Source organism: Perca flavescens, chromosome 7 (assembly GCF_004354835.1).
Source record: "Perca flavescens isolate YP-PL-M2 chromosome 7, PFLA_1.0, whole genome shotgun sequence".
Classification (NCBI taxonomy): domain Eukaryota; kingdom Metazoa; phylum Chordata; class Actinopteri; order Perciformes; family Percidae; genus Perca; species Perca flavescens.
Window position 1 is genome coordinate 25,191,968 of NC_041337.1, and position 15,767 is coordinate 25,207,734.

The window sequence follows — 15,767 nt, forward strand, 5'->3', positions numbered from 1 at the left end:
ACAGTTTGGTGTTCATTGTTGTTTGTGCTGTCATGTGACCATAGTAAGTATCAGCTGGTCCTGGTAATACCAACTGTGACCTGATATCAGCATTTTGATTGGTTGTTGTGTGAATCAGTATTGCAGGCAGCCTTCAAGTTCATTTAAATAGTTTTAATTTAAATAAAATATATTTTTGTTAATGATAGCATTACAATATTACACAATAGGAATTTATCTGACAGACATAGCAGCTTGAAATGAGGGCAATGGTAGAATATGTTTGACATTCGAGATCTTCAAAAGGTAAAAAAAGTAAATGGTGAGGAATAAAGCATTCCAGTCAGACAGACTGATGATGATGATGATGATGAAGAATTACCAAGAAAATAAATTATATAAAAAAAAAAATAGCTACGGGCAAGAGGTAGAGTTTTAAAGTTTAAACAAACTAAAGCAACTTGAATAGTTAAAAATAGTAGACAGAACATGTTTCAGGGGAAGATGATATGAGAGCCTGTAACAGCTGACAAGGAGTGTCTTATCAAAGTCAGTGAGAGGTTCTGATGTGAGGAGCAGTGGGAAAACTCCTCAGAGGTCAAAAAGAACATAAAACAACCCTTTTGTTTAGATGGGCGTGAATTTCCTCCCTGCTCTTTTGTTGCTAAAGCTATAAACAGACTGGGAGAGAAATGTGAATGTGAACCCACGGCTCTTAGCACACAACGTGCACTGTGTAGCTGCAGCTAACAGCAGCGCAAGGTCACACCTTGGAACCCAGGCTGACATTTGGGACTGTGATTTAAATCCGGTGATGTAGGGCCATGATAATTAGCAGCTCTGTGGCAGCCTAGACTCAAATCAATTTGCCATGGTTCACTTTGTCGTGGGTTCTCTTCTCGTATGCAATGTGCAAGTGTCTGTGCGGGTGAACACAGGCAGACACACATACACATGAGCACAGTGTTTCTGCATTTGTGAATCTGTCTCTGTCTCTGTCCCTTGCCCTGTCTCTGTCTCTCTCGTTGGAGACTAATTGGCTTCAACTTTGTTTGTGAGCGTTCTTTGTCACTTGTGTGAATATTCATCAGGCTGGGGCCAATGACAGGCTCACTTCACAAAAAGAGGCACCAAAAACAAAACATTTCCCACCAGAAAATCTCACAAGTGCTCACTCACAGTCACTGCATATGCCCACACAAACAGACACAGAGTTAGAGAAGGAGGCTTTGCTACAGCTCCATCACTTGTTTCTCCTTTAGACACACACACACACATTCCAACAAATACTCAAAGACAAGCTTATACTGAAATATCCATGTGTAAACAACACCAGGACACACACTCACAGAGAAATTGTAATATTTAAACTGCCCAAAATGTCAGTTCAATACATCTGATTCTGTTTAAATATAACAAGATGACTCAATGTAATTTGGTACAATTGCCCATTCTGGGTCATGTCCTTACACACTGCACATTTTGTCCAGTGGGCTCCAATGATAGATAGATAGATAGAAAGAAAGAGAAAGAGAAAGAGAGAGAGAGAGAGAGAGAACAGAGAAGCTCTTTAAGAAGCTGATTAGAGGCCTCCTTACACTTTCTCTCTCTGAACTTTGGTGGAGAGGATGAATACTTGTATTGTATGTCTGTCTGCTGACAGTGACTTCCCTGAGGAGCTAACAAACTAACATAATATGGACTATACAGCCAGCATACTGACATTGCCAGGTCTGATGTATTCAGTTTCCACATAACAGTCAGAAATGAAGATGTTATGTTCAATAAAAAGTCCAGTAATTTGGATTCAACTCTCTTCATTAAACAAGATCAAACTAATTAGTAAAAAGTCAACATGATAAACAGGACAGAATGGGAGAGTGACGAGGTTACACACAGAAAAATAGCATGATCTAAAACAAAAAAGTGAAATATGGTTTAGCATAAGAAGAAACTAAATGAGTAATAGATACAGAGAGAGAAGGAGGGCTAACAAGCTGAACAAGGAACACTGAAGGCCCTAAACAGTGACAAAACATTACATAAAACTCTGGCACTAAGAATGTAGGACAAATGAACCATGGCAAGAAAACACTAATGGAGGAGAGAAATGGGGAAGAGTGAGAAGGAGCCAGAGCTGAAGGCATTTGTCAGCATTCCCATGAGCTTATACAACACCAACAAACTGCTCCAATTCATGAATTACTGCTTAAACAAATAAGATGCAGAGAAAACTGTGAAATAGTCAGTATGGTCTTTCAGACACATTTATTTTGTCAGTTTTAATCATTTCACATGTGTGTTCCCTCGTCCATGTTTAGATCTTTTGTGAGAACTGTGATTCTTCTCTGAGAAATGATAAACTAATTATTCACATCAGCTTGCATTACTTTTAAAAATGATATACTGTAATTATTCACTTATTTTATGTAGGAAATTATTGCAGAAGAGTTGTAACAAGACAAAGAGTTTAGAGTCATGCTAGCAGCTCTGTGAGGCTGCACTTATGGCACAACAATGCTTAGAGCTAAACGCTAACGTCAGGATGCTAAATGCTCACAATAACAATGCTAACATGCTGATGTATAGCAGGTATAAGCTGTGTCTGAAATGACTGCCTATTTACAATAGAGTGCACTTCATTTACGGTTTGCCTTTTTGAGAGCAAATTAATTGTATTCACTATACCTTGCCCTCAAAAAGTCCACAATCGTGCAAAAAAGTAGGATTAATGGCTTGTATACTACTTCCTGCTAACAATACCACAATGCAATTGCTTGGTCATTAGTAGCATCAGTATTGGACATTTTTTAAATGTTGCCCTGATTATGGCCTGCCAGGTTGCTGGTAAAAAGACTGTGTAATGATAATAATAATAATATTATAATTGAGCCCAAAGTGTGAATAGAGTAGGCCATTGTCTGTAAAATTCACTGCATGCAAGTGGAAGTTTATATCAGGGCTCAAGGGAAGAAAACAAACATCTAATGGTGAAGAAGAACGGTGATTTACACAAAGTCGGCAACAAAAATGTATAACAGGAGAGATGATGAGATTCGGGAACTTCTGACTGTAAGCTCTGAAGGCGAAATTGTCAAACAAATTCAAGAAACGGCATAAGCATGATAATATAATTATGAACTGGCTACGTGACCGCGGTGTAATCCACGTCATGTTCTGAGCATCCCTCGCCCAAACCAAAAGGATTTCCAAAATTTCCAGTAGTGTAGTAAATCTCCTCTTGTGTGCTACATGTGAGAAAGGGAAACTTCGGACAGAGCTGATTGGATGGACATTGTCTGGAGTTCATATGAGAAAAGGGCTAAAATCTACACTGTGGCTGGTCTCTCCACAGTCTCCTCAGGATGATTTCATTGTAGCAGCGTTTCTGCACATACTGTAGAATCCGCAGGGTGTTTCCATGCTCTTGTTGTTTTTGTGTCATCCTGGCCCCGTTAAACAAATATTCATACAAGCGGAAGAACACGCTAAAAGAAACAGGATAAGTAGTCACAACACTGGGAAGCTGGGAAATAAGGCCTGTAAAAACACAGCAACACAACATTTAATTTGGATGGGGTTTCCCAAACTTTAGGTCTGGGTTGGATTTCTTTTCTAAAAAAAGGAGAGGAGAGGAGATAAAAAGGAAGAAAGGCTATGAAAAAAGGACAGGGAGGAGAAGAATGAAGTAGGATGAAAAAAAGACAAAGAAAGGACGTCAGAACATTAAATGAAAGCAAAACAATTGTAAGGAAGAAAACTGTGGAGGAAAGAATACAGGAAAGAAAAATAGGTGATGGTTGGACAGGTGGACTGGCTTACTTGACAGCACAGTACAAACATCTAATGAAATTACACAGATGGAGGGATGTACAGAAGGAAGGAAAGAACAGAGAAGAGGGAAAAGGGGATAAGAAAAAGACGAGGGGAGAGGTAAGAAAGCAGGGAAGTGCACTGTGACTTCGATCAGCTCTGCCTTAATGTTTACAGAGACTCAGTCTAAACAGACGCTCAGCCTCCATCTGGGATCACACAGTTGAATTTACGAAAAACTATTTGCATCTGCGCTCCTACACCCTCAGAATGTTTTTACGCAGGATCAGTCTTTATACAGTACTGCTGCACGGTAAAGCATGAGCCATAAAAGGTTTGCAAAAACATAATCAAACAATGAAATGAAGTGTTGTTTAAAGCATCTAAAGGTCCAACTGATTGCACTGAATATGACCTCCTTTACAAAGAGAAGCTGTTTTCTTGAATGGAAGACAGTTTGCTGTAAAACACTACAGAATCCATAGAATTAAACAATATTTGTGTCGTAAAATTTGAGAAAAACAGAATATCCTAAATTCTTGTGATTGCAGAATCATGAATGAATGACAAGCTGTTAAGAAATGGCTCTTGTTCCAGATGTTCTGCAGCTCTTTTCCAAACAGCTGATGGAAGAGCCCATGGTGGGGGTCTTCCTGTTAAATAAAACGAGCTAGCTATAAAGAAAAAGCTAGTCTTATGCTGAGGGAGTACATACAGTGCACCAGGAAAAGGCATTGTTCCCACAAAAGTTGTTCTTATTAATGAATCATTACTGTGCTAAAGCATTAATAAAGTATTAATTAACATTAAAGACACAATGTGTGAACCTCAATTATGCCTTAATAGACAAGGTTACTGACTAACAAGGGTTGCCTTGAAGTTAAAAGCTCAATGTCTCGAACATATGGAGATGTATATTTTCAAACAATGTAGATCTCATTTTTTGTCATATGTGCTGAAATTATTTTTTTTCCTGTTGAATCCAACTGTGCTGTGAGATAACAAGGCTCCCCGCGTCTCATGGCACAACAGTTCTTTAATGAATTTTCATTTATCCTCTGTGTTCCTGCTTAGAAAGAGTCTTCCAGCTGTGAGCTAAAAGACTAAAAACTGTGTATTTGTGTTCGGCCTAAAATGTTTCTGACTTACACTGGTGGCGCTGACTGCTTTCTGCTTCAAAAAAGCTCTTGTTCCATGTTCTGTGACAGTGAAGTTAGAATCCTTCTTATACAACATGAAATGTTGCACTCCAGATAAAGCTGCATACATGAAAACATTTGTGCGTTCTGTACGAATACAGAATCTGAGCAGCTTGTTTATCTGACACAAACGAGTTCATGGGAGGACAAACTGACTGGACCTACAAACACTGACAGTGATCATTTATTATATAACTCATCAATACCGTTTGTGTTCTGTTAGCTGCACTAAGAGTTAGTGGGTCACGGACTGAGTACAACAGTAAGAGGCCGTGATGTTGAATGCAGCTCTGTCAATAACTGAACCTGGCCTTGATACATTTTGTGTCCATGCGTTATGTTATTTTTCTCAATAAGAATTCTCCCTAAATTGAACTCAATTGATAGGAAGCTCAAGCAAATGGTAAATCAATGATTTATTTCATACTTTTTGGCATTGCAACTGTTTTGAATGTCAAACCATGTTCACTGTACAAAACAATATGCAGCATACTACATATACCTACCGTAAATATTAGAGTACAGAGGCGATTAGCTTAGCTTAGCATAAAGACGGGAAACAGGGGGAAACAGCTAGCTTGGTTTTCTCCAAAGTTCAATAATTAAAAGTTGCAAAAATGCCCCAATAACACACTAGCTCCTCATGTATGATGATTTGTTGCTTTTTGCCTGTTTATATATTTGGAAATGGAATATCTTTGAGTTTTATAACGGTCGACAGATAAAACAAGTAATCATGTTGGACTGTGGGAAATTTTTTAAAGCAAATGTTTTGGGAAAAATGCTTACTGCGTCTCGGCAGCGGGTTAGATGAAAAGACTGACACCACTTTCATGTACGTCTGTACATTAAATATACGGCTACAGCCAGCAGCCTGTTAGCTTAGCTTAGTAGAAAGACTGGAAACGGGGAAACAGCTAGCCTAGCACTATACAAAGGTAACATAATTTACCTACCAGCACATCTAAAGCTCTCTAACGAACATGTAATGCTGTAGCTTCATATTTAACATATACATTAGTGATATTGATCTCCTTATGTAACTAAAAAAGCAAAATAGGTGTAGTTCCCAAAATATGAGACTAAACTTAATAATGAATCAGTTCACTGAAAATAACCGACAGAATTATGAATAATAGTGCAAATAATCCTACATTATTCTCACTGAAGAAAACCTTTGTACACAGAAATTGAGGACAAAGGTGAACACAGTCCCAGACACAGAAGGTCAGTAGAACAGTACATTTACATTAAACATTACCTAAATTCCTGAACTGGCTGTGGAAAGTGAGCACAATGTCTCTGTCAATAAATACACCCACGTTGCCCTTGAGCAGGTCACTGATGTCGTGCCGAATCTGTGCTACTGTGTAAAAGGTATGTTTACTGAGAAGAGCCAACTCAGCAACCCTACTTTGAAATGTTTTCCTGCAGATGAAAAGTGGATTTTGTTAATCATACAGACATAATGTATCTGGTGCTAGGACCGAGCCAACCCAAATAAAATATCATTTAAAGAAATCATTCCAAGTACTGCATTATACAGTTTTTTTTCTGGAAAGTGCCAGTAAATTAAAAAACATTGATTCTATTGTTATTCTATTGTCGGATTCGTAGGAAGTCAATGCACTCTGGTTTTTCATGGCTGACTATTTTGGGACATTAAACCACTTCATAATGAAATAAAAGCGTGGGCCATTTCTTTCATTTGAACGTTGTCATATAAAACCTCTTAACACAGATCTCGGCGTTTCTCTTTCCCATGCTTGAACAAGGCTTGCTCTTCAATTTCATGCAGCTGTCTGTGTGTGTGTGTGTGTGTGTGTGTGTGTGTGTGTGTGTGTGTGTGTGTGTGTGCTGTCAAGGACACTAAACCAGGAGGTCTGAAAAAAGATATTACATATTATATTATTATATATAACAAAACCTTTTTTTTTATAAAAAAAACCTTGAGAACAGGAGTTTTACTATCCTGAGAGCTGTTTGCATGGAAAAGTGTCCTACCATGGAGTGACCCACGATGAAGACGGGCAGGTCTGGGTGGCGCGACTTCATCAGGTCAACGTGCTGCAGGGAGTCTCTGATGTAAACCTGGAAGTCTTTGATGTTCATCCTGTCTCCTTCACTCTGACCATGGCCAACTGTGTAGGGAGAGAGAAGAAGAAGAGACTGATGTGAGGAAACTGGTACTGTATGCTACAAGATATTTTATGATTTTAAAGACCTTTTTAATACCTGCAAAGGAAAAAAAATCAAAAAAATTTGTGGCAAACCCTTGCTTCTTTTTCAGGGTTAAAATGAGTGTCACGGCCACTTACTTAAACATACCATTTGAACAGTGGAATTGTAATAGTTTAGAGATACAAAATTAAAAAGATAACCCAAAGACTAAACCAAAAAACAGACACAAATAAATACCTTACTTCTTACAACTGCATAGAAAAACAGGAAGCAGCCATAAAGGGGGGCCGAATGGCGTGAGAGACAGCAGTGAGGATAAGGATGGATGAATTAGCAGAGATGAGAGGGATGTGAACGAGAAATAAGAAGAGGAGGGAAAGACTCAACTCATTTCGAATGTAATAATTATTTGCATCTGCACTTATTGATATTCTGTTTGTAAATTCATTATTCAATGACCCAGGTTATGTGTAGAAGTGTAAATATTGTAAAGCAATGTTACAGACAAAAACAAACAAAGACAGAGGGGAAATACATTAGACTGACAGATGGAGAGGAGGAACAAATTATGAATATGTTTGCGTGTATGCATACATAGATTGTGTTCGTCTTCTCCTCGAGCTTTCTGCAGCAGTGGCTGAGAGGTGAGGCGGGTTGCCGTGGCGACCACTGAACCAATAACACCACTGAGCGCCTAAACATTCACAACGTGTGCAGCTCACACCTTCTCGCTTTCGCTCCGTAATCTTAAGTGTGTGTGTATATGTGTGTTCAGAAATATGTGTGTATGTGGGGCATATATACAAGGATGTCTTCATGCTATATGTTTTTCTCCTCGTAAATACTGAAGCGATCATCGCAGCGTGGAAATCAATGTCCGACCATGGCAGCCACGAGGAATGGAGCACTGCACACTTCAGAGTGATGCACACTATATACTGTCGTACACCAGATCAATGACCTCACACTCTGCTGAATCTACATCCTTTGTTGTTTTCTGGAGCATCTGTACAAACAGATAGTTAATGATAATATAGTAAAACGCAGTTGTAATAATAGAATTGTTTAATATTGAACAAAGGCTTGGGTGAAGCTGCATATAAATTTCCATCTGCTGTAATGCTATGGGAATGCTAACACACTCAGTTTTTTATGGATGTTGGAGTTTCGTAAAGTGCTAGGTGTATATAATGGTAGAAATGATGGCTGTTTTATGGTGTGTGTGTGTGTGTGTGTGTGTGTGTGTGTGTGTGTGTGTGTGTGTGTGTTTGTGTGTGTCTGTTTTCATCTCTTTTACCTCTTTTAATGTCAAAAAACAAAAAAACTTGTAGGAAAAACAATCTTATACAGGTTAATCAATCCAGAAATGTTGCAAGCACTGATCTAATTAACTGTCACAATTCGATTATTTTTCCTATAATGTAATGATGGGACAAACATGATGAAACATGGTGAGCATCACCAAACAGCATTAGGCTGGTCCTGTGTATACTGTCATCTTTGCCTTAGTATCACAAACAATCCATTATGAATATTTCACCATCAGTGCTGGTGTAGAATGAGTTTTAATACACATCAAGTGATATGTGAACAATTCTGCATCCACATTCTACAAAGGCCAAAATATTTCACGGGTATTTTTCTGTTGAGTGAGTTAACCAGCCACCATGCCATATTTCGAGGTTGGTCTTTGGTAAATAGCTGCAGTGTGTGCCAGATGGAAGAAACCTTCAGTCTGTGCAGGCTGCGAATGAAAAAAGACCTAAAAATTCTATAATTAGAAAGAAATACATGAGAGCCAGAAGAAAGTGTGACAGGAAAAATAAGTGAAATATCTCGAATACTGAACTCTATCGGGGGCTGCCCAAGGCAGTATGTGTGTTTGTGTGTGTGTGTGTGTGTGTGTGTGTGTGTGTGTGTGTGTGTGTGTGTGTGTGTGTGTGTGTGAGAGAGAGAGAGAGAGAGAGAGAGAGAGAGAAAGAGAGAGAAAGCGATAAATAGATGGAAAACTGATGTCTACACGGACTTGTTCCAGTTCAGTATTTTCCATTAAACAGTGTGACATTTTACGGCGAGTCAGTGACAAACTGCACCTGCGTGAGTACATCCTCATCATTCACTCTCTTTTTCATCATATCAGCCAGCTCTTTATTGAGATGTCTACCTCTGTATATATGTCCACATTTAGCTGGGACTTTATTTATGTATTATTATTCTGTCTCTCTTTCTCTGTTTGTCTGTAGATGAGTTCACTGAAAACACACATGCTGCTGTTTTTGAGGCTCTGCTGCACAGTCACATGAGTTCACATATTTCCGCTGTATCTAAGACCAGTACAACCACACAGTCTGGGCTAAGAGCACCTTGGTGGAGGAATGTAAAAGAAAAGAGATTGACGTTACATTTACTAACAAGATGACACTTTGTTTCTTTTAAATCCTTCTTTCAGAGCCGATTTCACATTTTCTGTTCAAAGTGAACATACAGTGCACTTCAACTAACAAAACCTGCTCATGTTTCACCATTTGCTGTTTTCCCAACTAATCGTGACAAAGAGTCCACAGCCTAGTGGCTCTGTGAGGCTGTGCTTAAGCACAGGAATGCATGCTTTGAGATAAATGCTAACATCACCATGCTAACATGGTAGCAAAAAACCAAACAAAATAACGTGCTGTTTGACAGGTGGATTTCAACGTTTACCCTGTTTACCAAATATGTGATCACAGTATTAGCTTGATGATGGCCGACGGATAATAGTCATAGTATGACCGAAGTTAATACAATTCTTCCTGAGGGGGGACATTAATGTCTGTATCAAATATCATCTATCCAAAGTTTTGTAGACATTTCACCTATGCATTTCACTAAAAAACAAAAATGTCAACCTCATGATGATTAAAAGGGTGTGGACCACCAAAGTCAGTGGGATTTATTCTATGGGGACCATGAATGTCTGTACCAGATTTCATGGCAATCCATCCAGTATTTGTGGAGGTATTCAAGTCTGGATCAAAGTGGTGGACTGACTGACTAACTGACCTCCATACAGCCATGACGGACTGGCCATCTGGAATTTGGGCAAATGCCAGAAGGGCCGCCGCCCTATGGACCCCTATGGGCCACAACTGATAATTTGTCTTTGGTTAATTTTGATAAGTTATTTTATGCATGCAGCCACAAATTGAGCGTCAGCGTCAGTTCTGGCAGGCCAAGTAGTCAAGACGCTGCTACCAAATTGTGGCTAATTCGGGAACAATCGTGTTCTCATATTTAGTTTTTACACTGTGCTCTCATTGTATACTTTCCTTCCATTTTCATTTCATTTCTTTTTATTTCATCTCTATTGTATTTTTAATAATAATGTAAATCTGCATTTTTATTTGTGACCTAAAGCCCTACAAGTGTCGAGAATTCGCTTTGGCTACACTATGATACATACATCAGATGACTTAAGTTTATCTATATTTCTTTTTGTATCTGTCCCTATCTAAATAAACCTTTAAAAATAAAAAAAATAAACGCTATTGGCCATTGGTCACATCAGCTGAGCTGCATCAGCTGAGCTGCAACAGCTGATCTGCATCAGCTGGTCACCCCTTGCTGCTAAATGGCTACACTCAAGCAGGGCGCCCTACTTAAAGCTGCTTTAGTTTGCTCCTAACTGCTTGCTGCTCGCATCTATGCTACCCTCCTCCTCCCCTGCTCCACCTTGTCGTGTATAATGTGGCATTTGCTTCTATGTCGTCGTTGCTGCTCTGTTCATATGGGGGAATAGAAGCTCTCCCAGTCTTAAACTGTGTGAGTGTCCCCTGATTCTCCTGCTGCTGTCCTCTGATTCACTGCTCTTTCATGGTGCTCATGAAAGGTCAGGGGACTCCTCTGAACAGAGCCATACTGCCAAATTTAATTTGTGATTTATTCAATGAAATTTTCTAAAGCATATTTATTGTCTGTGTTGTTCTTGACTTTAATGGACCTGACAGAAATATTCAAGATTGTACAGCGGCAAAGTGCGTGGAAACATACACTCGGAAAGCAGAGTTACTAATTTCCACGATAGGTTATTGACAAAAATAGGGCTGGTGTGTTGCAAATGCCAGGGCCGGTTTTTGATCCCAGTCCATCACTGGCTGCTAGTGTGGCTAAAAACAAGAATTCAGCCAAAAAGGCCATCATAAAATCTGAAATAAAACTGGTGTTGATTGACTGATTATATATTATATATTATATTATTATATATTATATGTGTTTTGTAACAGCTGATACTGTATGCCCCCCCTGAGAAAGGTGAATCCCTCTGTCATTTTGTCACACTTAAGGTCTTTGGGGTGTTCCTTGACATAACCTTTAACAAGATGCCTGCCGCTACTTGCTTACGGTTATTCACTCTGGCCATGAGAATCAGTTAAAAGCCTCAACCACAGTTGACTGCGTGACAGGTTTGTTATCTGAGCTCAGAAGCAGTTCTCCCAGTGCTGAAGGTTCAGCATGACAGGATTTCACTGAAACTTGAACAGAGTTTCATTCACACTTCACACCTACACTTACAAACATGGAGGCACTGCGTCAGAACAATAGAGCAATGTACACCACAAAATCTATTTTCCCTAACAGGCTTTGTTCACTCAACAATTAACAATGATGGTTATTAGGCAGAGAGGGGGGTGACGGGCTTTCTTTAAAGCTATGCACAAGCTATTCTGTGTTTGAAGTACTGATGAACATAGGGGCAACAATGAGTGTAGATGTACGTAAGCGTATTAATGTAATTTATTGTGTATGTATATGACTCACCGTGGTCGTGTGCAAATACCAGCAGGGACAGTTCCTTCAGTCTCTGTGCAATCTCGTCATATGGCCCACAATGCTCCCCGGCCCCGTGGGCAATAAACACCAGAGCCCTGAGAGGAGAGGTAAGAGTTAATTCACAAAGGCAGACCTACACTTGACCTCCCTTTCTTTCTTTCTTTTTATTTATTTTTTTATCTCCCACACACAAACAACAGACAAACAAACAGCAACTGTTTGCATTTATCTCCATGTGAGCTTTATCCTTCCTTGATTAATCAAACTGTTCCTAAACTTGCTAATCATTCTAATAAGCCTGCATGTGACAGGAAGAGGAGCCAAATCTGAATGGCTTGTTGAATCCCATTTTTTCTTTTCTTTTTCTTTTTTTAAGATTTTTTTTGGGGGGCTTTTCTTTTTTATTAGATAGTATAGACACATAGGAAAGGGGGGAGAGAGAGGGGATGACACGCAGCAAAGGGCCGCAGGTTGGATTTTAACCTGGGCCGCTGCAAAGGACTCAGCCTACATGGGGCGCACACTCTACCGGGTGAGCTAAAGGTCACCCCAAACCCCATGTTTTGTGATCTAGGCAGCCCACAAAAAACTGACTGGGTTGTCTGATTTCACAGTTTGCGGATTGGTAGGTACTCCAGATACCCAAATGTATGAAAAAGTGAGTTTTTCATATGTCTCCTATAAAACATTAAGCAAAATGAAGCCTGTATGCAAATATTTCTTCAGTGCAGCAGATTCAGTGGCTGAGTTTCCATCCAAGTAATTTTTAAAAAGTGATTTATAATGTATTCACTCAATAAGGCTGCATGGAAATAAACACGTCAGATGAAATACCCTAATGTTTTACTGCTGGTTTGAGTCAGACCATTTTGTTGATTCAGAAATGATGCAGTACATTGCACTGGAATTTCCTTTCTCATATAAATGACAAAAGAAGATTTTTTTTGACTTTGTGTTTTCTGATGTGTTTCATCCCTAGCCTGCTCATGGAAACATATTTTTGGGGTATTTTTGTACTTTGAACATTGGCAGATGTTTCAATTCAATGAGGCAAACCTGTGTCAAAACAAACCAAAGCTTTCAAAGAGGTATTGGGAGTTTATGCAGTATCGAGAAACAGATGTGGATATGTAAAGTGGCTATCAATATGTTTTTAATAACAATGTAAAAGCAATGTGAAAGGTTTAGCTCATACTGATGAACCTACAGAGAATTAGCACCTGAATCTGTCCTCAGCTTTACGGAGCTTTATAGCAATTTCAGCTCATTGTTTAGCTGTCCAACCAACACTTTTTTATCGAGTCTATTCGCTCTCATAGGGTCGTTTTCAGCCACAGCAGGCAGCTGTTTCCGGAGAAAATTTAATATTGTTTGATTAAATGTAGTGTTGGACCCCAGGAAGACTAGCTGGTCGTCAAGGCGTCAGCTAATGGGGAGCCTTAATAAACTAAACTATTATACACTCCCCTAAAAGATTATTAGGAACATCTGTTCAATTTCACGTTAATGAAATTATCTAATCAACTAATCACACGGCAACTGCTTCAATGCATTTAGGGGTGTTGTCCAGGTCTAGACAATCTCCTGAACTCCAAACTGAATGTCGAAATGGGAAAGAAAGGTGATCTAAGCAACTTTGAGTGTGGCATGGTTGTTGGTGCCAGACAGGTTGGTCTGATTATTTCACAGTCTGCTCAGTTACTGGGATTTGCACACACAACCATTTCTAGGGTTTACAAAGAATGGTCTGAAACAGGAAAAACATCCAGTATGCTGTAGTCCTGCGGGACGAAAATGCCTTGTTGATGCTAGAGGTCAGAGGAGAATGGGCCGACTGATTCCAGCTGATAGAAGATCAACTTTGACTCAAATAACCACTCGTTACAACCAAGGTGTGCAGCAAAGCATTTGTGAAGCCACAACACGCACAACCTTGAGGCGGATGGGCTACACCAGCAGGAGACCCCACCGGGTACCACTCATCTCCACTAAAAATAGGAAAATGAGGCTACAATTTGCACAAGCTCACCAAAATTGGACAGTTGAAGACTGGAAAAATGTTGCCTGGTCTGATGAGTCTCGATTTCTGTTGAGATATTCAGATGGTACAGTCAGAATTTGGCGTAAACAGAATGAGAACATGGATCCGTCATGCCTTGTTACCATTGGGCAGGCTGGTGGTGGTGGTGGTGTAATGGTGTGGGGAATCCCTTTCGCCTTCAGAACTGCCTTAATTCTTTGTGTCATTGATTCAACAAGGTGCTGGAAGCATTCTTTAGAAATGTTGGCCCATATTGATAGGATAGGGTCAAACACAGTATTACTATGGTGTTCCTAATAATCCTTTAGGTGAGTATACCTGCTCAACACTAAGCAGCAGGCAGACACTCATAGCTACTAGCTGGTGAACAAAGTGGAGCATTCAGCAGCTAAATATTGTATTCTTAAAAAAAGAAAATGGTGGTTAACTTTATGTTTATTCAGAAAGAGAGACTTTTTTGCTAATTAATGCACAGGCTGTGAGACCAGGTTGTATAAGGTTTTACTTCTTTTATGAGTGCATATTAAGCGGCAGAGCAGCACTGCAGTGTTCTTTCTCTAAGCAGCAGCAGTGCTGAGAAGCATGTGAGCTTCAATCAGCAGCAGACAATTAGCCCAAATGTATTTAGCGACAGAGAAAAAGGGAATGGAGTGAAACAGGGAGAACGTTGGTGAGGGTGTGAGGTGGGTTGGTAGAAGTGTAGAATAAGAGTAGCTGTTCATCAGGCTTCATTAGCAAATCGCTCTGATTGCACATCTTTCCCTCCTTTTAGAAAAGCCATCGCCTCGGGCTAAGACTTCCTCTGCACTTGTTGGCTCAGAACGAGTGTGTGTATGCGCTTTTGTGTGTGAATGAGTGTCTTTGTATAGGCACAATGTTCTGTTACACACATGCCGAGGGGCAGCAGGGGATAAATGGGGCTACTCTCGGTTCATTGTAAAGACAACTGTACAGTGAACAAAACGCCAATGGAAACCACAGTTGTAATGTTATATTTGTAATTTGCTGTCTTTCTTTCTCTAAGACTCTCCATGCATCATGCTCTAAATACCTCTTTGGTCTGCTTGATAATCTCTCTTTCTTCTTGTCTCTCACTTTTTTCTCCGTCTTGTCACTGTCAGTTTTAAGTATGCCTCTGAGTTGCCAGAAAGATAAAGGCAATACGTCTGGTGACAGCTAACAGTGGGAGATGTAAAGTCTGCATTTTATAAAGGATTTAATTACCCAGAAATCTAATCTTAACAGATGTCTGCATTTATTCAGATACAGGCATCTGCAGACTAGTGACAATATTCAGGCATCATCAGCATGTCGGCTCAGCCGTGCAGAGCCAGCCCACTATTTCCACTCTCCTAAAAGTGGTCTGGCAAGGCTCAAGGGGCATTCGCTTGGAACAAGTGTTACTTCTATAGGCTGTGACATTTGGGCATTGTACTACTTTAGTTAGACATCTACCTGAACCTGGAATGCTCTAGGCCTACAACCTGGGCTGTCATAATCAAGTATTTGCTACAGGAAGGACCGATGTGTAAAAAGACTTATTTACAAGGCAGCTTTAAAAATGTTGAAAAACACTTTTAAAAGTTCCAACAAAATTTGTTTCTGAATACATTTTAGGCTAATAGGCAGTGCAGATGCAGAATTATGCTTTGTTGAGTATATTGAACAACTACAGTACTTTAATTTATTGCTCAGACAAATTACTAGCAACATTTGACTGCCTTTAACTCTATAAGAACTGACATGCA

The 15,767-nt window shown here is 39.6% G+C and overlaps 1 protein-coding gene across 2 annotated transcripts in view; it reads right to left on the reverse strand.

Moving 5' to 3' along the window:
• mgll (monoglyceride lipase) overlaps nt 1–15,767 on the reverse strand; it is a 37,481-nt gene that overhangs the window by 10,647 nt on the left and 11,067 nt on the right. For both annotated transcript variants that reach the window (XM_028583990.1, XM_028583989.1), the window contains 2 exons: nt 11,967–12,073; nt 6,996–7,132 (listed from right to left, as the gene is read on the reverse strand). In XM_028583990.1, coding sequence (XP_028439791.1) covers nt 6,996–7,132; nt 11,967–12,073 — 244 coding nt within the window. The remainder of the gene's footprint in view (nt 1–6,995; nt 7,133–11,966; nt 12,074–15,767) is intronic.